The following is a 22984-nucleotide window of genomic DNA, read 5'->3' as shown; positions in this document are numbered from 1 at the left end:
CAAAGATTGAAATGGGGTTTGGTTCATGCTGGATCGGAAAATGAGGTTACATAAAGTTGACACAAGTGTGCACATTTGAGAATGTTTCTTCAGCCCCTTTGCTAACAAGCTGAGAAGTTAACCCTTTCCACTGACAGCCTGGTGACAATTTAAACAAAAAGCTTTGCTTTTTAGAGATTTGGCTTCATCCCATTTGTTATCATCCAAGACAAATTGTCTGAGAATGGGAGATATGGGAGTGATCTACAATCTGATTGCAAGTATCTGTACTTGTGTCTCTGATCTACAAACACCATAATATGAGAGTATTAAATGGGGCAGTAAAGTTCCTCGAGTGCTCCTGAATGAGATCGAATGGTAATTCATGGAATGACGTATTTAGAATAAAAGATAGAGAAAATCTCACCACCAATTGGGAAATGGAATAATTCACTTGGGTATAATTCAATAGAATAGTTCAAATTGATATACATGTACATTCTAGTGAAAGTCAGGAAAGTGTAGATGAGACCAGTAAACAGATTTCTCTTGGTGATGTTTGTGTCCTTGCCTCTGTATTTAAAAGAAACTGAATTTGATAATCTGGCCACTATCCAAGGCATCAGAACCAGGCAGGGGTAGATCAGCAAAGATCTTCAGACAGACACCCCATTGATATTTTGATAAGATCACCTGAAAGACCAAGAGTGACTTGCATAGGTTGGCACATGCCGCATGGTATGGGGATACGGTGTCTGTGTGCAGATGTGATATGTCACATGTGGTGTAATTAACATGTGGAAATGCATGGTGACCCTGCACTGAAGAACAGGTCCCAGACATGCTCAGCTACTTGACAACAGAACTTAAAGTGATTATTGTGTAAAATTGAATGAGACATTTTAAATCATCAGGACATTAACATATACTCCATAGTGAAACTAACTATAAAACAATCAGCATTGAATTAAACACACTGGTACCTATCAGAGGGAGTAATGTTAAAGTGAAGAGGGAAATAGAATCTGGAGTTAGAAAATATCCACAAGGTGGACGCGGGTGAACAGAGAGGTGGAGAATCTTTAAAGTCCGTGCATGAACTTTTGTTTGAACCAGATGTATTTACAACATTCCAGAAATGTAGAATTGAGAGAGATGATCGGCAGGTGGGGAGGATGAATCTAAGTCGATAGTTATCACATTTTAGTCGAAAAGTTTTGACATTTACTCTTGGTGGCAGCTCAAGTGTTTGTGATGCTGATTCTGATCATACTAGTAGCTTTAGTATGTTATCTACAGTTTGTCATCAAGAAATTAGGAAAACAAGCTCAGAGCTTAGAAATATTGAGGTTAGTCAGAAATCAGTTGTGAGAGATCAATAAGGATATTCCCTTCTCAAGCTGGGGAGGTCTGTAAGAAATCACTGTTGAATAACCTTATAAAATCTTCAGAAATGTATTGAATATTATAGGAATAGCTCTCTATCTTTTGCTTAGGAAGAATGAGGGGAGATGGGAGAGAAACTGGAGAAAGATGTGGGTTCAGGGCTCAGACAAGAGGAAACTTTAGAGACAGTTTGTCCCGGTGGGATAGTGGAAGGGAGGGAAGCAGCAGAGGCAGATGATCGGATTGTCCCAATCTTAGTGACAAAGAGGCTCCATGAACTCCTCACACTTATTGTTGGAGGTGAGGGTGGAGGAGACAGGGGAGAGGGAGAGCCCTTCCAAAGGAACTAACTTGTGTTAGAGATATTAAAAAGACTTGACACACGGTGAGTTGAACACAAAGCTGATTTATTTGACTTTTATCCAGAATATCAACCCCTATAACTGGGCTGTAGTTTAGTAACATCAGCAGAAACAGCCCCAAATGAACATGGTTTGTCCTGGATGGAATTTCACAACAACATCCAATCGCTGTAGTTACTTGTGAACCCGCTGGTGTCTCAGCAGGTGGGATGACTGAGTGAATCTCTTCCCACACTCAGAGCAGGTGAATGGTCTCTCCCCAGTGTGAACTCGCTGGTGTGTCAGCAGGTAGGATGACTGAGTGAATTCCTTCCCACATTCTGAGCAGGTGAATGGCCTCTCCCCAGTGTGACTGCGCTGGTGTTCAGTGAGGTGAGATGACCACCTGAACCCAGTCCCACACTGAGAGCACCTGAACGGTCTCTCGTCAGTGTGAACACGTTGATGGGACATCAGATTCCCAGAACTTATGTAGCACTTCCCACAGTCTGGACATTTAAAAGGTCTCTCCTCAGTGTGAACTCGCTGGTGTGTCAGCAGGTTGGATGAATCCGTAAATCCCTTCCCACACTCAGAGCAGGTGAAAGGTCTCTCCCCAGTGTGAACTCGCTTGTGAGTCAACAGGTGGGACAACCGAGTGAATCCCTTCCAACACTCGGAGCAGGAGAACGGCCTCTCTCCAGTGTGACTGCGCCGATGAATTTCCAGTAGGGAAGGGTAATTGAATCCCTTCCCACAGTCCCCACATTTCCATGGTTTCTCCCTGTTGTGACTGTGTTTATGTTTTGACAGGCCAGATGATCGGCTGAAGCCTCGTCCACACACAGAACACGTGTACGGTTTCTCCCCACGGAGAATGGTGTTTTTTCCTTCCATGTTCAAAATCCAATGATATTCAGGTTACAATAGAATGGCCGACTCCATCAAATTCTGAAGTGATGTTTGGTTTCAGTTTCCTGACTATAAATCCTCCCCTTCTAATACCCTGTGAAATTGATATAAAACAGAAAAAAGGGAGTGAGAGAGAACCCACAAAAACACAAAGGCAGGTTATGAAATTGAGCTGAATGAATCTGGGAATTTGTGGGGCCGGCACGAGGAAAAAGTGACCATGAAAACTGCTGGATTGTCATCAAAACCCAACTGGTTCACTAATGTCCTTCAGGAGAGGTAACCTGCCACCCAGTCTGGGCCTACACAAGACTCTGGCCCACAAGGGAGGAGAGGGAGAGAGGTGGGAGGGGCAGGGGGTGAAGGGATACCTACAACACAACAAAAACTTTGACAAAATTTCCAGAAACATCAACCTCCACCCCCTGGAAGGACCAGGGTAGATATATGTGACACACCATCACCTCCAAGTTCCCCTGCAAGTCACACATCGTCCTGACTTGTCTGACATCCAGTACTAAATGAGCAGAAAGTTCCTCCATTTAATTACTGGGAAGACTGAAGCCATTGTCTTCAGTCCCAGCTAAAACCTTCACTCCCTAGACACCGACTCCATCCCTCTCCCTGGGAACTGACTGAGACTGAACCAGACTGTTCATAGGAGTAGGCCATTCAGCCCATCAAACGTGCTCCACCGTTCAATCCGATCAATGTCTTTTTCCCCACACTGTCCCCAAATCCCTTTATGTAATTGTTAAGCCTGTCATCCATTCCTTTGTTCCCTCTAGACTCAACTCCTGGCCGGCCTCCCACATTCAGCACCCCTGTAATCCAGAACTCTGCTTACTCGCACCAAGTCTTGTTCACCCATCACCCCTGAACTCACTGACTTACAAAGGCTCTGGGTTAAGGAGAACCTAGATTTTAAATTTCTCATCCTTAGTTTAAATTTGTGCAAGGTCTTTCCTTCCCTATCTCTGTAATCTCCTCCAGGCTCACAATCCTCCAAGGTATCTACACTTCTCTAATTCCGACCTCATCAGCATTCCTGATTTTAACTGCTCCACCTTTGGTGTCTCCCCCTTCAGCTGCCAAGGCCACAAGCTCTGGAATTTCCCCCTAAACCTCTCCACTTCTCTTTCCTCCTTTAAGATACTCCTTAAAACCTACCTCTTTTAGTAGACCTTTGTTCATCTGCCCTGATATCTTTTCATGTGGCTTGTTGTCAGATGTTGCTTTCTAACACTCCTATGAAACATCTTAGAGCGTTCTATCACACAACAGAATTAATTAATTAATGTTTCAGGGTGGGCAGTATGTGATGGTCAATATAAGCTCAGAACGGAAGAGAAATTGACTGAAGCACAGGAAAAACAATTCCTGACTCTGAAAGATACTGTGGGAAGATAAAGCTGGGAAGCCAGCAGCACATGCTGAGGGAGTGGGCAGCAGTGGCAACCTCATTTAGACAGAGTTGGCAGAAGTTACAGTAGAATACTAAACATAGTTAAAACACACCCGGTAGTAGAGGCAGGATAAGTTAGACAATGGCAGAGAGGTGATGAGGAAGGGCACAGGTAAAACAGAGCAATAGGTGGACATGGATTCAGATCCACAGTAAAGGAGTCACACCAGCCCCAGAGCCATTGAAATCTCACAGATAACAGAGCACAACACTAAAGGTCTCAATTGTAGATGAATATTCAAAAATATTAACCTCTGAAACTATTTCACTCATTCCAACTTTTAACTCTCCTGCTGGAGCCTGCAACGGGAAAGATATCAGAAGCACTGGAGTCAGAGAAAAATTTCCCAGTTGAGGAAATACCCGGAGAGCGGGACGATATTACCGTGTCATTGTCGATGTGTGATGATGTCACACACATCTGGGTCTGTGCAAACCAGTGATCACCACACAATATGAAGGATGTGAGGGTCCTTGAGGGAGTGCAGAGTAGATTTGCCAGAATAGTTCGAGGGATAAGGGATTTTAATTGTTAGGTTAGGTTCGAGAAACTGGGGTTTTCCCCCTTGGTGTAAAGGAGATTGAGGGGAGATTTGATAGAAGTGTACAAGATTACAAAAGGTATGTATGGGGTAGTTAAATAAAATCTTTTCCCATTAGCTGATCATGAAAGGATTAAGAGATAGAGATTTAAGATTTTAGGCAAGATCCACAAGGAGGATGTGAGGAAGAGATTTTTTACCCGGTGACTGGTAGTGACCTGGAACTCAATGCTTACATTCAAAGGCTGGTGATATTAAGGTGCTGAGGAATCAAGTGACTTTCAGATGTTGATGTGTTGTTTGGTTTGAGTTTCTCGTTTCCCTCCTCTTCTAACATCCAGTAAATAGAGTACACATGATCCATCACTGTCAGTCCAGGACAGAAATTCTGAAAGGATTCTCTTGGTTTGAGTTTGCTGTGTGTAAATCCTCCCCTTCTAATCCCCTGTAAAAGGAGTTTCCAAAATCCATCCCTGTCAGTCCAGGATAGAAATTCACAACATTGTCTTCTCCTGCTACCTGAACCAAGATGACCGCGCATGCGCCCTGCTGCATATTGCCCCCTATAAAGATGGCGGCCGTTACCCCTTGCCTGGCGAAGGGAGAAATCCAGACTTTATCGGCCCATTTTCTGCAAACACAAGACTGGAACCTTGTTATTTAGGGTCTGCGGCTTGCACTGTATCTTCATGAAGCCTCCCTGCCCACTCCGCTGGCTCCATTCCTCCTCACACACCCACTAACTCTGTTAGTTTGCTCCACTCGACATTCTCTACTCTGAGCAGCTTCAGTCACAGACCAGTACTGCGCATGCTCATGAAGCAGACGCAATGCGCATGCTCTAAACACACACACACACACACACACACACACACACACACACACACACCGCAATGCGCATGTGTAAGAGCTGCTTTAATGCCGATAGGGCACATTCTGCCCCGCAGCGAATGCTGGGTGACCATCCCATCATTCAAAGGTGATAATGTGCAACAATAACATATGCCCTGTAAGCAGAATACGATGCCAAGGGGGCAAGATATAAAATTCTTGAATCAATCGATGCAGTGACCAAATTGGTCTGGTCTCCACCATAATTCTCTCCTGGATGTAATGAACAGCAGAACATAGCCCGACAGCTAGACCTCAACTCAGTGGAGTCCCAGCAGTTGGGGTGAGCTGGGGCCTTTTTTTCGCTCCCAAACATGGAACATTAAATGCCTCTTGCTAGTAGCAATGCCCTGACTGTGGATCAAACTCTTTGAACGTTTCAAGTTGGAGTGTTAACATGTGGGCAAACTGAATAAAGCCCTTTACACTCATGAAGTATCTGAATGGCCTCGCACCAGTGAGACTGTGTTTCTGTGTTGATAAAAGAGATGATGAGTGAATCCCTTTCCATTTCCAGCTGGTGAATGGTCTGTTTACAGTTTGAGTTTACCTATATGTTTTCAGCTCAGAGATGGATCTCGAAATCTATTGGTAATAGGTTCTTCCATAACAACAAGGAGCAGGAGGAGGCCATCCGGCCCCTCAAGCCTGCTCCGCCATTAAATAAGACCATGGCTGATCTGAAAGTAACCCGAAATCTGTATCGTGCCTACCCCCGATAATCTATCACCCCCTTGCTTACCAAGAATATATCCAGCTCCGTTTTAAAAATATTCAAAGACTTTGCTTCCACAATGTTTTCAGGAAGGGAGTTCCAAAGCCTCACGGCCCTCTGAGAGAGAAAAAAAACTTTGCTTCAGCTCCATTTTAAATCGGTGACCCTTTATTTTTAAACAGCAATCCCTAGTTCTAAATTCTCCCACAAGAGGCAACATCCTCTCCACATTAATCCTGTCAAGTCCCCTCAGGATCTTATATGTTTCACTAAGGAGTTAAAGCAAGGCAAAATACTGCAGATGCTGGCTATCTCAAATAAAAACAGAAAATACTGGAATTCTCAGCAAATCTGGTAGCGTCTGTGGAGAGATAAACATACTTTTCATTTCAGGACTGTAACCTTTCATCAGAACTGCACTGCATCCGAACTGTTAATTTTGCCTCTCAATCCAAATATGCTGCCAGGTGTAGTCAGGGAACTGAAGAAGAAAAAGAAAATCCCTTTGAGGAATGGAATCAGAGGAAAATGAAGGATGAAATGCCCGACTGACCAGAGACGGTCAAGGCATCTTTCCCTTCTTTAAGACGTTGGAACATTGACTCTGATGTTATCAGTGAAATTAACTGATCTGAGACATTGAAAGGATTCTCGTTACTGCACATCAGGAATTCAAACCTAATATCAGCTTCGGGACAATCAGAATTTGGTAACACACAATACACGGGAAGGCTTTAAGGGAGACGGCACCGGTTGTAGGAGAGCTGGTTCCCGTTGACATGGATGTGTCAGCAGTGGGTGGGATCAGACTGTTTCCATGTATCCACAATGAGTGCCCCACCCTTTATTTTGAAAGAATAAAACAGATAGAGAGTGATAGTCATCTGGGTAGCGGCAACCTGAAGATTTGACTCACCTTCACCCTGGTTGGGATACCTTGTAGGCTGATCTTTCATAAGTCTCTGTGGCGCAATTGGTCAACGTGTTTGCCTGTTTATCGAAAGGTTGGTGATTCAAGACCATCCAGAGGCGAAGTTGTTACTGTTTTCCCTCCATCTGTATTCATTATCACACAGTTCCGCATTGTCACCGGGTACTTGGGCTGCAAAATAATATCCCCAAAATGGTACCAGATCTACTGTTATCCAGTGAACTCCCACACAAAAAGCAAACACACAAACACATATAATGAGAAAAGATTTGAATCTACTAAATGCCTTCATCGAATACATTAGAAATCTAGGAAATTATTGGATTCAAAGAAAGCCATCAATTAATCTCTCTTCCTCAGCTCCACAGTGAGTGAGACAGGGAAAAGCAGAAAAGCAACCCGGGCCAAACCTCCCCATACACCGAGCACAGGCTCAGGGAAACGCAGGTAGATTATATCCCGATTACTAAACCTCCGAGTAGCATTTACAGAATACCCGAGTGAGAGAGTCACAAATAAAATCACACCAACTTTCTAAAGCTTTTCACTGTATTTGTTCTCAAGTGTAAGATTTGCAGCTGAGGCAATGCTTCAACCCTCACTCCACTGATTCCGGTGGGGCTGTTAAATGTTTCCAAGAAATCGTTTTAACAACTCCACAAGATCAATAAATCTTGATTCCCTGATTGGGAACGTCGAAGAGCGTTCAATCCTAACCACTAGACCACCATACAAGCTGTCCAATGCACTTTCGGTTTGGCTTATCTACAGCTTTTGCCCTTTTTTCCATTTCAGTTGAGGTTTAGGTTCAGCAAAAAACGACTTCTTCAGACAATGAAAACAACGGTTGCTGTGAGCTGGAACATGAAATTGACAGTGAGGAGAAATAGTCCCACAAGCTGCTCATGTGCAACTTTCAATTTCCAAAACCCTCCAACCTAAATGCTGTTGGTCCAATGAAAGTACCGAATCATAGCCACTGTGCCACGAGGGAAACTACCAATAAGGCTTGAAATTTGACTTATGGAGGCTGCTGTTGACATGTTATTTTTTCATCTCAGATCTTTTCCACCAGAGACAACTTGCTCCGACCAAATGGTCTGTTTAGGTTGAACACAGGTGACTTCTTCACCAATGAGAAGAACTATTGCTGTTAGCTGGAATATGAAATCGATACTTTCCTCCTTTAAGACAGTTCTTAAAGTCTCCCCCTTTGACCAAGCTTTTAATTATCTGACCGCATATGTGGCTCGGTGTCACACTTTGTTATATAATGATCTTGGGGAACGCCTTGTGAAGTTTCATTACGTTAAACGTGCTTTATAAATATAAATTGTTGTAAGGCACACATAGAAAGGCCCAATCTCCTCTTTTACCTTTTACGCTGCTGCTTCTCTCTGCAACTTTTGACCATGAAGTTGCACAACTAATGTAAATAAAATTTGTGATTTTAAAAACGCTTCCACCCCTCAGGGAACTGAACCACATTGATAATCACAGAGGCATACACACAGAGATATGCATCGATAGTGACAGAGGCCTAAGGGGAGACAGGGGCGCAGAAAGCAAGGATGTCACTAACTTGGCACAGTTTTTGTTGAATGGAAATCAGAAAATACGTGTGTATTTGGATGGGTTTTCTTCTATTGAAATTAAAATTAATTGGGTTAAAATAACAAAAGGTAAAAACCTTAGTCAGCAGGATGTTTATATTTACAACAAAGGTAAATGATTGCTCTTCCACTCACACTTAAATAAACACGCTTGGACAATGCTCTTGCCAGGTTTTAAACTGCTGCACTATCACATGTGAAGTGTCTATGACCCCCACTCGCCTCTATAAACCCTGCGCTGTAAAGATCCCAATGGAGCTGTCTGGAATGTTAAACGGTGACGTCATGCAGCAGCACTTTGGGTCTTTGTTTTGAAGAAATGGAATTCGGCTGTTCTCATTAGGAATGCTGGAGACAGACTGATCAACAATGTCATCATCAAATGGCACAGCGCAGTAAGAGGACCTTCCACCCATCGTGTCTATGTCAGTTTTGTACAAAGAGCTTTCTAATTAATCTCAATTTCCTTCTCTTTCTTCTTAACCCTGTTTTTTTTCGCTTTCAAGCCATTGTCCAATTCCCATTTGGAAACTCAGAGTTAAGAAAATCAATATTGAAAGCTTCAGCTGGTTCCTCACCTGAGCAAATATGTCAGGCTTGGTTTTCCGGGCACTGACGTTTGCAGTGCTTTATTTTGGTCGGAAGAACAAGGCAGTATAATTTTCAGGGTGATTTGGAATCAATCGGGCCGAATGTCCTCTTCCTCTGCTGTAGCCATCCCAAGATTTTATATGAACAACATTAATACTCATTGAAGGCTCATTGCTGTGGCCGAGTGGTTAAGGTTGGATTCGAAACCCATTGGGAATCTTCCCACGTAGGTTTAAATCCTGCCGACTGCACTGTTTCCTTTTCTTCCCTTTCGGTGTCTCCAGAATAAATTACTGATCAAATGAAGTCAAAAATCTTCCAAACTCTCCCGTGTGTTTTTCCTGCCTGACTTCCATGTTCCTTCATTCCTGTACATCTGCTAGCATTCACCAAATTTCAAAATGAGCACCATTGGATTTGTATTGCACAGTGACTCGCTTTCCTGTTTCCAAGATAAATAGTTATCCTGTATGACATTCCATTCCCAGATCTAAATTATTTTAAACCAGTTAAACTATCTGTTTAAGCATGTGATCAAACCGGACCTTTGGATATCTGTAACAATCATTTATCCCTGTTCTATGAAGAGGGACAATCTGAAACAATTATTTAACCCTGAGTTCTGATAAAGAGTCATACGGACTCGAAACGTTAACTGTGTTCCTCTCCGCAGATGCTGCCAGACCTGCTGAGTTTTTCCAGGTATGTTTGTTTTTATCCCTGTTCTGTAACAGACTCGGTTGGCAGGTTAAAGAGGAAACGTATTGAGAATGTCGATATAAACTCAGAAAGAATAAGGACATGCTGAATCAGAATAAACGTCTTTTATAAATTCAATATGAAATCAATTGTGTAAATAAGTAATAATTATAACAAAACCAGTATCAGGAACCTAAGTCCAACTCACCATGTTTTTGGATCAGAGAAACTATTTTAATTGAGGCAAACTGCATGGATTCTGCAGAAACTGCTTCTTCGGAAGTGAATTGGACAGCTATTGAAATAGATAAACATCATGTTTATGAAAACAAAGAAGTAAATTGAGACTAATTGGTTCCTCTTCACAACAGAAGCTGGCACGGGTCGGTTTAGTGGTTAGGATTCAGTGCTCTTCCCGTCGTGCCCCGGGTTTGGATAGATATGATGATCGAATGATTTTCCAACATGTTGTACCATTTGATGATGACATTGTTGATCAGTCTGTCTCCAGCATTCCTAATGAGAATAGCTGAAATCCCTTTCTTCAAATCAAAGACCCAAAGTGCTACTGCAGGACTGCATTGTAATCAGGGGTATGGGGTACTGTCTCCTGCTGTGTTTCTGTGGTGTAGTGGTTATCACATTCGCCTTGCACAATAAAGGCGCCCTGGTTGGAATCCGGGGCAGAAACGTTGTCAAGTGGTTGAGTTGTACCTGTTTACTGTGGAACATTAACTGAACACAGTATCCTACAACCACGTTATGTTCTCTCTTCATAATTTCACAGAATAAACACTGAGCAAAGTAAACGTACTTTTAAACTGGCAGCAGGTGAGTGCGGGCCCAGATATTGCTGCTTTTCCCTGTCTTACTCACTGGAGAGCTGAGGAAGAGAGAATAATTAATGGGTTTATTTGAATCCAATAACTTCATAGATTTGGAATGTGCAATGGTACATGGTTGATCATTTGTTAAATTATATTTGAAATTGATCCTCAGAAAAAATCATTACTGTTGGAACTCGCTGGGTAACAGGAGAGGTTGCAATTTCTTTTTTTCTTTTGTCGCTTAAGGACCCAATGTCACCCTGAACTGTGTGACAATGAATGTTGTTTGTATTTTACATAAACGTGTCATTTTGTGGGAGAAACGTCCCTCTGGTGAAAGAGGCCTGAAATGAAAATAGAAGATACAGGCATCTTCCCTGGTGGTCTAGTGGTCAGCATTTGGCACTTTCACCGCTGCCTGGGTTCGATTCCCGGTCAGGGAACAATGATTTATCGCCCTCGTGCAAATTGCTAAAAATTTAGCTGATTAAAACCTCAAAACGCATAAAAGCTCTGCCAGAATCAGTGGAGTATTGCATCAGTGTCGTTAATGTCATCCGTGCAACAGGTCAAAACCAAATACAGAGGTGAAGATATGGAATGAGGGAAGGGTTGTGATCGGTTGCATAGCACCAACTGTCGGGATGATGGTGTAAGGCAAAATATAGAGGTAATAGGGGAGCTTTCATTGTTTACACCGGCACAAATATCTCCCAGATCTGGTTCCAACTCTCGTGTTAAAGGAGAAGAAAACTTCTCGCTGAATCTTCCACTTTTTTAACTGCATCTTCCATCCTGATATTTTTCTTTGTGACATTTTGATATGAAACTGCACAACTAATGTGAATAAAGTTTGTGATGGGACAAATGTGTTCAACCCCTCGGGGAACTGAACTATATTGACATAGACAGAGGAACACACACAAACACATACACCGAGAGTGACAGAGGGCAAAGGAGAGGCAAACACCCCGAAAACAAGGATGTCACCAACTTGGCCAATTATTGTTCAATTTCATATTGCAAATTTAGTGAGTGTTTGCAAACGAACTGAAATAAGAAACGTGGAAATGATTGAATGATTTTTATTTCATTTAACTGATAATTAATTCTGAAGGCAGTTTGCTAAAGTTAGGAATTGCCAATAATGCTTTCATTAGTCTCTGTGGCGAAATTGGTCAGCGCGTTCGGCTGTTAACCGAAAGGGGGACATTCATTGTGGATACATGGAAACAGTCTGATCCTACCCACTGCAGACACATCCATATCACTGGGAACCAGCTCTCCTACACCCAGTGCCGTCTCCCTTCGAGCATTTCGGTGTCTTGTCTGTTACCAAGTATTCTGATTGTCCTGAAGCCGATATTAGGTTTGAATTCCTGATGTGCAGTAACGGGAATCCTTTCAATGTCTCAGATCAGTTAATTTCACTGATAACATTAGAGCCAATGTTCCAGCATCTTAAAGAAGGGAAAGGTGCCTTGCCTATCTCTGTTCAGTTGGACAGTTCACCCTTCATTCTCCTCGGATTCGATTCCTCAAAAGGGACTTCCTTTTTATTCTTGAGTTCCCTGACCACATCTGGCAGCATCTTTGGATTGAGAGGCAGAATTAACAGTTCAGATGCAGCGCAGTTCTGATGAAATGTTGCAGACCTGAAATAAAAACGATGTTTCTCTCTCCAGAGACGCTATCAGATCTGCTGAGAATTGCAGCATTTTCTGTTTCATTTCATATAGCCGGCATCTGCAGTATTTTGATTTTCTTTAAATGATTTGTGTTAAGAATGTGGAATCCATGATCAGTAGACTCCAAGATCCATGTCTGAGCTGAAACCGTATAAGTAAACTCACAATGTTAACATATTGTTCACCAGCTGGAAATGGAAAGGGATTCACCCTATCAACTCATTTACTGACACCGCAACACAGTCTCAGTGGTGAGAGACCATTCAGATACTTCATGCATGTGAAAGGATTTATTCAGTTAGCCCACAAGTTAACACTCCAGCTTTAAAAGTTCAAAGGATTTGATCCACAATTGAAGCATTGCTAATGGCAAGACACGGTTTAAATATTCCATGTATATTGAAGAAATATCATCAGTTCACCCCATCTGCTGAGACTTTAGTGAGTCCAGATCTAACTGTAAGAGTTTGTTCTGCTGTTACTAGTTACATCCAGGAGAGGATTGTTGCGGATGTCAGTGCAATTTGGTCGCTGCATCAGTTTACTCAACAATTTGAAATGTTGGCCCTATGGCCCCCATCGTATTCTGATCAGAGGACATAGATTTTGATTCTATATATCGACGTTCAATGGCGGAGCGGACACCCAGCATTCGCTGCGGCTCAGAATGTGCCCTATATTCACTAGAGAAGCTCGATGCGCATGCGTTCATCGACTAGTCTTTGGAGCATGCGCATTGCGGTCTGTTTCACGAGCATGCGCAGTGCTGGTCTGTGACTGAAGGTGCTGAGAGCGTGAGTGAATGTCGAATGGAGGAAACTAACAGAGTTAGTGGATGTGTGAGGAGGAATGGAGCCAGCGGAGTGGGCAGGGAGGCTTCATAAAGAGACAGTGCAGGCCACAGATCCCAAATAACAAGGTACCGGTCTTGTATTTGCAGAGAACAGGCCGATAAAAATCTGGATTTCTCCCTTCGCCAGGCCGGGGGTAACGGCCGCCATCTTTATAGGGGGCAATGTGCAGCAGGGCGCATGCGCGGTCATCCTGGTCCCGGTAGCAGGAGGAGAGAATGTTAATTTCTGTCCAGGACTGACAGGGATGGATTTTGGAAACTCCTTTTACAGGGGGTTAGAACGGGAGGATTTACACACAGCAAACTCAGACCAGGAGAAATGTTTCTCTTCTCAATTTCTACCCTAGACTGACAGGAATGGATTTTTAGTACTCCATGTATAGGATGTTAGAAGATGAGGTTTTGCAGATAGGAAATTCAAACCAAACATCACCTCAAAGTCTGATGGAATCACTCGATTCATCAGGACCTGGATATTATCAGCCTCTGAGTGTAAGCAATATGTTCTAGGTCATTAGCACTCACTGTGTAAAATTTCTTCCTCATATCTCTCCGGTAGATCTTGCCCAAAATCTTTAAACTGTGTCCTTGCATCATTTTACGATTAGTTTATGGAAACAGCCTTTAACTGGCTCATATAAACCTCAGGATCCTCACATCCTTCATAATGTGTGGTGATCACCGGTTTGCACAGACCCAGATGTTCTGTGTGTGTGTCTGTGACATCATCACACATCGACAATTACACGGTGACATCACCCCGCCCCCCGGGTATTTCCTCAACTAGGAGACTTTTCTCTGACTCCAGTGCTTATATCTTTCCAGCTGCAGGCTCCAGCAGGAGATTTTAAATTTAAAAATGGTGAAAATGTTTCAGAAGCGAGTATTTCAAAGTACCATTCATCCACAATTTCGAGTTTTTAGTTCTGAGCTCTGTTTCTGTGAGAGGTTCCATTGCTCTGGGGCTGGTGTGAGTCCTTTCCTGTGGATCTGAACCCATGACCATCCATTGCTCTGTTTCGCCTCTGCCCTCCCTGATCACCTCTCTACCATTGTCTAACTTCCTCTGTCTCTAATATTGTGTGTAGTTTAGCTGTGTTTAGGATTTTACTGTTAATCCTGCCGACTGTCTCAATGAGGTGTCCACCACTGCCCATTCACTGACCATGTGCTGCTGGCTTCCCAGCTTTATCTTCCCACAGTATCTTTCATAGTCAGGAATTGTTTTTCCTGTGCTATAGTCCATTTCTCTTCCACTTCTGAGCTTAGATGGCCCATCAGATTTTGCACCATCTTTATTCCCCATATTTCATTCTGCACACCCTGAAATGTTAACTCTTTGTTTCACTCTCCACAGATACTGCCTGACCTGCTAAGTTTTTCCAATAGCGCTAGCGGAAGTGAACTGGCAAATTAGGTAAGGGGATGGGCCAATGGAGATGCAGTGGCAGACATTTGAGGGGATATTTCAGAATACACAGAATAAATAGATACATTCAAACAAGAGAGAAAAGTTTCAAGGGGATGACCCTCACATGTAGTTAACTCAGAAAGTTAAAGATAATATCAAACTTAAAGGAAATTGCGCAAAGATGGATGGCAGATCAGAAGATTGGTGAGAATATTTTAAAACTGCAAAGGATGATGAAGGGATTTATAATGATGGGAAAATTAGAGTATGAGTGAAAGCCAGCTAGAAAGATAAAGGCAGATAGTAAGATAAGAAAAGAAGTTCTATAGACATTGAAAAATGAAAAGAGTTATGAAAGTGAGCATTGGTCCTATAGAAAGTGAGTCTGTAAATTAATAATGGAAAATAAGGAGCTGGCAGATGAATTAAACAGGTATTTACATTGGTCTTCAGAAAATAGGATCAAAGTAACATCCCAAAAAATAGGTGTAAATCGGGACCTGGAAGGGAGGGAGGAACTCAAGAAAATTACAATCACCAGTGAAGTGGTACTGAGCAAATTGTTGAAGCTGTGGGCTGACAAGTCCCCGGTTCCTGATGGACTTCATCATAGGGTCTTAAAAGAAGTGGCTAGTGACATAGTTGATGCATTGGTTTTAATTTATTAAAATTCCCTAGACTCAGGGAGGTTCCATTAGATTGGAAATTAGCAAATGTAACTCCTTTATTCAAAAAGGGAGGGAGACAGAAAGCAGGAAATTACAGACCAGTTAGCTTAATGTCTGTTGTAGGCAAAATGTTAGAAGCTATTATTAAAGACATTGTAGCAGAGCATGAAGAAAAATTAAAGGTAATCAGGCAGAGTCAATATGGTTTTGTGAAAGGGAAATCATGTTTAACCAATTTAATGGAGTTCTTTGGAGTCATGTGTGCTGTGGATGAAGGGGAATCGCTGGATGTGCTGCATGTAGATTTCCAGAAGGCATTTGATAAAGGTTCCACATCAAAGGTTATTGTGGAAAATAAAAGCTCATGGTGTAGTGGGTAACATATCGGCATGGGTAGAAGATTGGCTAGCTAACAGGAAACAGAGTTGGCATAAATGTGTGTTTTTCTGGTTGGTGAGATGTAATGAATGGTGTGCCACTGGGATTAGTACTGGAGCCTCAACTTTTTACAGTTTATATAAAGGACTTGGATGAAGGGACCAAGGGTATGGTTGCTAAATTTGCTGATGACACAAAGGTAGGAAATTAAGCTGTGAAGAGGACATGAGGCTACAAAGGGACATAGATAGGTTAAGTGAGTGGCAAAGATCTGGCAAATGGAGTGTAATGTGGGCAAATGTGGAATTGTTCATCTTGGCAGGCAGAATAAAAAAACATATCTAAATGGTGAGAGATTGCAGAGCTCTTGAGATTCAGGGGGATCTGGGTGTCCTAGTGCATGAATCACAAAAGGTTAGTATGCAGGTACAACGGGTAATTAGGAATGCTAATAGAATGTTATCCTTCATTGTGAGGGGAATTGAGAACAAAAGTACAGTGGTTATGCTTCAGTTGGACAGGGCACTGGTGAGACCACATCTGGAGAACTGTGTACAGTACTGGTCTCCTTATTTCAGGAAACATGTAAATGTGTTAGATGCTGCTTAGAAAAAGGTTACTAGACTAATACCAGGAATGGGCGGATTGTGTTATGAGGAAAGATTGGACAGGTTAAGCTTGTATCCACTGGAGTTTAGAAGGGGAAGATGTGACTTGATTCAAACCTTTAAGATCCTGAGGGGCCTTGACAGGATTGTTGTGGCGAGGAAATTTCCTCTTGAGGGAGAATTCAGAATGGGGGGGTCACTGATTAAAAATAAGGGGGCGCACATTTAGGACAGAGATAAGGGGACTGCTTTTCTCTTAGAGGGTAGTGAATCTTTGGAACTCTCATCCTCAAAAGGCAGATGAGCTGAGACGAGGGCTGAGTCGGCGATGTTACTGAGTGAAAATAGACGGTCTTGGTGAAGATGTGGATTTTTGTTTGGAAGCTCATCTTGGGGTGAAATATTTCACCATGGTTGTGAACAGTCTGGTTCAGTCTCAGACAGTTGTCAGGGAGAGGGATGGAGTCGGTGTCAAGGGAGTGGAGTTTGTAGCGGGGAATGAAGACAATGACTTTGGTCTTCACAATTTTTAAATGGAGGAAATTTCTCCTCATCCAGTACTGGAGGTCAGACAAGTCAGCTCGGTGTGTGACTTGGAGGGGAACTTGGAAGTGATGGTGTTCACATACGCCTGTTACACTGGCCCTTCTAGGTGGAGGAGTTTGATGGTTTGGGAGATTCTATCAAAAGTTCTGGTCGAGTTGCAGTGATACAAAATCTTGCTTGCCACCTGCATCTCCCATCTCTCTCTCTCTCTCTTTCTCTACTCCAATAGAGGCCAGAATTTTGTATAGACCCAGGAAGCATGACCGGTTCCCTTCCCTGAAGGACATTAGTGAACCAGTTGGGTTTTTATGACAATCCAGCAGTTTTCATGGTCACTTTTCCCTCGTGCCGGCCCCACAAATTCCCAGATTCATTCAGCTCAATTTCACAACCTGCCTTTGTGTTTTTATGGGTTCTCTCTCACTCCCTTTTTTTTGTTTCAAATCAATTTCACAGGGTATCAGAAGGAGAGAATTTGTGGTTGGGAAACTCAAACCAAACATCACATCAGGATCTGACAGAGTCGAGTTGCCCAATTTATCGGAACCTGAACATTATCAGATTTTGAACATGGAAGGAAAAAGCACCGTTCACAGTGGGGAGAAACTGTACACATGTCCGGTGTGTGGGCGAGGCTTCAGCCAATCATCTGACCTGTCGGAACATAAATGCCATCACAAAGCAGAGAAGCTGTGGAAATGTGGAGATTGTGGGAAGGGATTTAATTACCCAGTTCAGCTGGAAACTCATCGGCGCAGTCACACTGGGGAGAGACCGTTCACCTGCTCCGAGTGTGGGAAGGGATTCACTCGGTTATACCACCTGCTGACACACCAGCGAGTTCACACTGGGGAGAGGCCATTCACCTGCTCTGAGTGTGGGGAGGGATTCACTCAGTCACCCAACCTGCTGACACACCAGCGAGTTCACACAGGGGAGAGACCTTTCAAATGTCTGGACTGCGGGAAGAGCTTTAAAAGTTCTGGGGAACTGATGTCCCATCAACGTGTTCACACTGATGAGAGACCGTTCAGGTGCTCTCAGTGTGGAACTGGGTTTATACGATCATCTCAACTCACTGAACACCAGCGAATTCACACTGGGGAGTGGCTATTCACCTGCTTTGAATGTGGGAAGGGATTTAATCGGTCATCCAACCTGCTGACACACCAGTGGGTTGACACTGGAGAGAGACCATTCACATGCTCCAAGTGTGGGACAGGATTCACTCAGTTATCCACCCTGCTGAGACACCAACAAGTTCACACTGACAAGAGACCTTTTAAATGCCCAGACTGCAGGAAGCGTTATAAAAGTTCCGGGGACCTGCTGCTCTATCAACGTGTTCACATTGATGAGAGACCGTTCAGGTGCTCTCACTGTGGGACTGGGTTCAGGCGATCAAATGACCTCACTGACTACCAGCGAGTTCACACTAGGCAGAGGCCGTTCACCTGCTCCAAGTGTGGGAAGGGATTCACTCAGTCATCGAACTTGCAGACACACCAGCGAGTTCACACTGAGGAGAAACCATTCACTTGCTCTGAGTGTAGGAAAAGTTTCAGTCAGTTACCCCACCTGACAACACACCAGCGAGTTCACAAGTAACTACAGTGATGGGATTTTGCTGTTAATCACATCCAGGACTGAACTGTATTCATTGGGGTTTGTTTTCGCTGATGTTAATGAACTCCAGCCCAGTTATAGGTTTTAATATTCTGGATAAAATTCAAATCAATCCGCTTGGTGTTTAACACAGTGTGATGAATCTTTTCAATATCTCTGACACAAGTTAGTTCCTTTTGAGGAGCTCTCCCTCTCTCCTCCATCCTCACCTCCAACAATAAGTGTGAGGAGCTCATGGAGCTTCTTTGTCACTAAGATTGAAACAATCCGATCAGCTGCCTTTGTTGCTTCCCTCCCTTTCATTAACCCACTGGGACAAACTGTCTCTAAAGTTTCCCTTTGTCTGAGCCCTGAACCCACATCTTTATCCAGTTTCTCTCCCATTTCCCCTCAGTGCTCATCTTGTCCATGAAACCCACCTCCTACTCCATCGACCCTATTCCCACTAAACTGTTGATCACCCAAACTCTCCCTCATTTCTTTCTCGGCCTGTCCGCAGTCTTTGACACCATTGACCAAACCATCCTCCTCCATTGCCTCTCCACTGGTGTCCAGCTGGGTGGGACTGCACACTCCTGATTCCTTTCTTATCGATCTCATTGTAGCCAGAGAATCACCTGCAGTAATTGTGGCTATTTGAGTTACAATTTCACAGATTGACTCAGTAAGTGATCAGATCTCACTGAACTTAGATAGAAAAATGATCCATTATCAGTCTCACAGTGACCGTGTCTTACAGACCAAGTCTTTCTTACCACAGCAGCCCTCCTGGATAAGATCAACAGAGAAGAGTGAAATATTCTCATCCACAACCCAAGCACATAGTGAGAAAAAATATCTGAAAATTCCCTTTAAAATATAAGGTACAGCAGAACGACAGTGCACTGCTCTGTTACAGACTTATTGAAACAGATTCATTGTCACCTCCTCCCTTCCCACATTCCAGGGCATTTTCCACACACTTTCCAGATGACACAGTGATTTACTTGTACTTCTTGCTATTCAGTATTGTGTTTTCACTGCTCACAATGTGATCTCCTTTACACTGAGGAGACTAATTCCCGATTGGGTGACTGTTTTGTGGAACATCACCATTCAGTCTGCAATTGTGATCCTGAGCTTCTGCTCATTTACTATTTTAATTCTAGGAATCACTTTTGGTCTGAACTCTCTGTCCTCGGCCTCCTGCACTGTTCCAATGAAGCTCAGTGGAAGCTTGGGAAACAGCAGCTCATCTTTTATTAGACGTTTCACAACCTCCTAGACTCAAGCTTCATTTCAACAATTTCAGATCATTGCCACCACTCCCATTTTTCTCAGACAGTCGGTTCTGCTGTTACCATTTATCCCTCCTCTAGACCTGTCTTTTGTTTCTCCTCTTGTCCCATTAGTTTATTTACTTGTCTCATTATCACCCAATGTTGTATCATCATCCCCTTTCTCATTTAATCACTCCAGCCTTCCATCCTATCACAAGACCGTTTGTTCTTCCCTCTTCTTTTCCCTGACTCTGTACTTGTTTGTAAACTATTACATCTCTAAATTCTTCCATTTTCTATATAAAGCCAGCGACCTGAAACATTCACTCTGTTTCCCTCTCCACAGAAGCTGTTTGACCTGCTGAGAGTTTCCCACATTTTCTGTTTTGAGGTCGGATTTCCAGCATCTGCAGGATCTTGTTTCAGGGTCACAGTGGATCAGTTTTCTCTGAATTATCGTTCCCTGTTTAAAGGTGAAGAAGGGGATTTTAAAGAATGAGACAATAACTGTCCCCCTGTTCGACATGAAACTAAACTCACTGTTAATTCCTCCTCAGTAACAATTGTAAACACAAAGCTTCCAGCCGGGATTGAACCGGGGACTTTCTCATGTAAAGTAAAGGTGATAATCAGTGCACTAGGGAAATGAGTGTGAATCCCCCCCGGACAGAGGGGAACTGACCATCCATCTCTAGCTCTAATTCCCAAACAGAAAATGCTGCCAAGGATCAGCAAGTCAGGCTGAGTCTGTGGCCGCCCTCACCATCTGAAACCGTCACAATGCCCGGCTGATTGACGGCAGCTCTGGACCAATAGGAAGAGGGGGCGGGTCTGGAGGACCGAGCAGGAGCGGCTGGTCCTCCAGCCAATCGGAGTGAATGAGAGGCGGGGCTCGCGAGCTGACGCCCCGCTCAGGCGCAGTGTCGTTATACCTGAAGCCCGGGGAGTGCGGGAGCTGAAGGAGGAAGGAGGCGGGAAAGGGTGAGTGACAGCCGAGTACAGGAGAGAAATGGAGTCAGTGTGGACTCGAAAGCTTTATAAACACCCGGTGCAGGCCTCCGGACCCGAATTAGAAACTTCCGGTCTCGCGTTTGCGCCAAAACGACAACTGAGACTCTTCAGGTCTCAGGCCCGCGGTAACGGCCGCCATCGTTATAGGGGGCAATGTGCAGCAAGGCGCATGCGCGATCATCCTAGTCCAGGTAGCAGGAGGAGAGAATATTGTGTATTTCTGTCCTGGACTGACAGGGATGGATTTTGGAAACTCCTTTTCCAGGGGGTTAGAAGGGGAGGACTTACACACAGCAAACTCAAACCAGGAGTAATGTTTGTTTCTTCTGAATATTTAATCCTGAACCTACAGTGATGATTTTTTTTTTTACAGGATTTTTGAAGATCTGGAATTTGAGGCAGGAAACACCAACCAAATCTGACAGAGTCACTTTGTTCATCAGATCCTGAACATCAATGGATTTTGAACATGGAAGGAAAAAGCAGTGTTCACAGTGGGGAGAAACCGTATATGTGTTCTGTGTGTGGACAAGGCTTCAGCCAATCATCTGGCCTGTTGAGGCATAAGCACAGTCACAGCAGGGGGAAACCGTGGAAATGTGGGGACTGTGGGAAGGGATTCAGAACCCCTTCGGAGCTGGAAATTCATCAGCGCAGTCACACCGGGGAGAGGCCATTCACCTGCTCTGAGTGTGGGAAGCGATTCATTCACTCATCCACCCTGCTGACACACCAGCGAGTTCACACTGGGGAGAGGCTGTTCACCTGCTCCAAGTGTGGGAAAGGATTCACCCGATCATCCAACCTGCTGAGACACCAGCAAGTTCACACAGGGGAGACACCATTCACCTGCTCCAAATGTGGGAAGAGATTCACTCGGTCATCCACCCTGCTGCAACACCAGCGAGTTCATGCTGGAGAGAGGCCATTTACCTGCCCTGAGTGCGGAAAGGGATTCACTACCTCATCTATCTTGTCGAAACACCAGCGAGTTCATACTGGAGAGTTCGCCTGCCCTGAGTGTGGGAATGCATTCACTGATTCATCCACCCTACAGAAACACCAGCGAGTTCACACTGGGGAGAGACCTTTTCAATGTCCGGACTGCGAAATGTGCTTTAAGAGTTCCGGAGAGCTGATATCTCATCAACGTGTTCACACTGAGGAGAGACCGTTCAGGTGCTCTCTGTGTGGGACTGGGTTCAGGTGGTCATCTCAACTCACTGTGCACCAGCGAACTCACACTGGGGAGAGACCATTCTCCTGCTCTGAGTGTGGGAAGGGATTCACCCAGTCATTTAACCTGCTGAGACACCAGCGAGTTCACACTGCTGAGAGACCTTTTAAATGCCCAGACTGCGGAAATTGCTTTAAAAGTCCTAGGGAATTGATATCCCATCGACGTGTTCACACTGACGAGAGACCATTCAAGTGCTCTCAGTGTGGGGCTGGGTTCAGGCATTCATCTCACCTCACTGTACATCTGCGTACTCACACTGGGGAGAGACCATTCACCTGCTCCGAGTGTGGGAAGGGATTCACTCAGTCATCTCACCTGCTGACACACCAGCGAGTTTACAAGCAACAACAGTAATTGGATTTTGCTCTTACTCACATCCAGAACTGAACCCCATGTTCATTGGGTTCTGCTTCGGCTGATGTTAATAAACTCCAGCACAATTATAGGTGTTAATATTATGAATAAAAATGAAATAAATAAGTTTTGTGTTCAACAGACAGTGTTGAGCCTCTTTAATATCTCTAACACAAGTTAGTTCCTTTTGAAGGGCTCTCCCTCTCGCCTGTCTCCTCCACCCTCAACAACAAGTGTGAGGAGCTCATGGAGCTTCTTTGTCACTAAGATTGAGACAATCCGATCAGCTGCTTCTGCTGCTTCCCTCCCTTCCACTAGCCCACTGAGACAAACTGTCTCTTAACTCCCCCCTTGTCTGAGCCCTGAACCCACATCTTTCTCAATCCAGCCTCCACATACTCAGCAAGTTCAGACTGCAGAGAGAGGTTTAAATGCTTAGATGTATCAAGA

The 22984-nt window shown here is 43.9% G+C and overlaps 2 protein-coding genes across 3 annotated transcripts; one reads left to right on the top strand and one right to left on the bottom strand.

The window, feature by feature from the left end:
* Positions 1–1753: 1753 nt before the first annotated feature.
* Positions 1754–5108, bottom strand: LOC144698281 (uncharacterized). Of its 2 annotated transcripts, none has more exons than XM_078570252.1 (2): positions 4826–5108; positions 1754–2712 (listed from the first exon to the last, which is right to left on the bottom strand). In XM_078570252.1, the coding sequence occupies exon 2, from the start codon at positions 2601–2603 to the stop codon at positions 1902–1904; it is 702 nt and encodes a 233-aa protein (XP_078426378.1). In that variant the 5' UTR covers positions 2604–2712; positions 4826–5108; the 3' UTR covers positions 1754–1901. The 2 variants fall into 2 exon arrangements, with proteins under 2 accessions (XP_078426378.1, XP_078426377.1); XM_078570251.1 differs by having other exon boundaries at positions 4862–5108.
* Positions 5109–13790: 8682 nt separating this feature from the next.
* Positions 13791–22555, top strand: LOC144698552 (uncharacterized). Its single transcript, XM_078570486.1, has 4 exons — positions 13791–13925; positions 17501–18414; positions 20746–20910; positions 21481–22555. Exons 1-4 carry the CDS (start codon positions 13809–13811, stop codon positions 22532–22534), a joined length of 2250 nt encoding a protein of 749 aa, XP_078426612.1. The 5' UTR covers positions 13791–13808; the 3' UTR covers positions 22535–22555.
* The last annotated feature ends 429 nt before the right edge of the window (positions 22556–22984 follow it).

This window comes from Cetorhinus maximus, chromosome 23 (genome assembly GCF_964194155.1).
Source record: "Cetorhinus maximus chromosome 23, sCetMax3.hap1.1, whole genome shotgun sequence".
Classification (NCBI taxonomy): Eukaryota; Metazoa; Chordata; class Chondrichthyes; order Lamniformes; family Cetorhinidae; genus Cetorhinus; species Cetorhinus maximus.
This window is presented reverse-complemented; position numbering and strand designations above follow the sequence as displayed.

Bases quoted from the DNA above. Each gene is read 5' to 3' on its own strand.
- LOC144698552 (XM_078570486.1), top strand. From the start codon at position 13,809: ATGTATAGGATGTTAGAAGATGAGGTTTTGCAGATAGGAAATTCAAAC. The intron at 13,926-17,500 runs GTAAGCAATATG...TCAATTTCACAG, and splicing joins GATATTATCAGCCTCTGAGT to GGTATCAGAAGGAGAGAATT. The intron at 20,911-21,480 runs GTGAGTGACAGC...ACAAGGCTTCAG, and splicing joins GAGGAAGGAGGCGGGAAAGG to CCAATCATCTGGCCTGTTGA.
- LOC144698281 (XM_078570252.1), bottom strand. From the start codon at position 2,603: ATGGAAGGAAAAAACACCATTCTCCGTGGGGAGAAACCGTACACGTGT.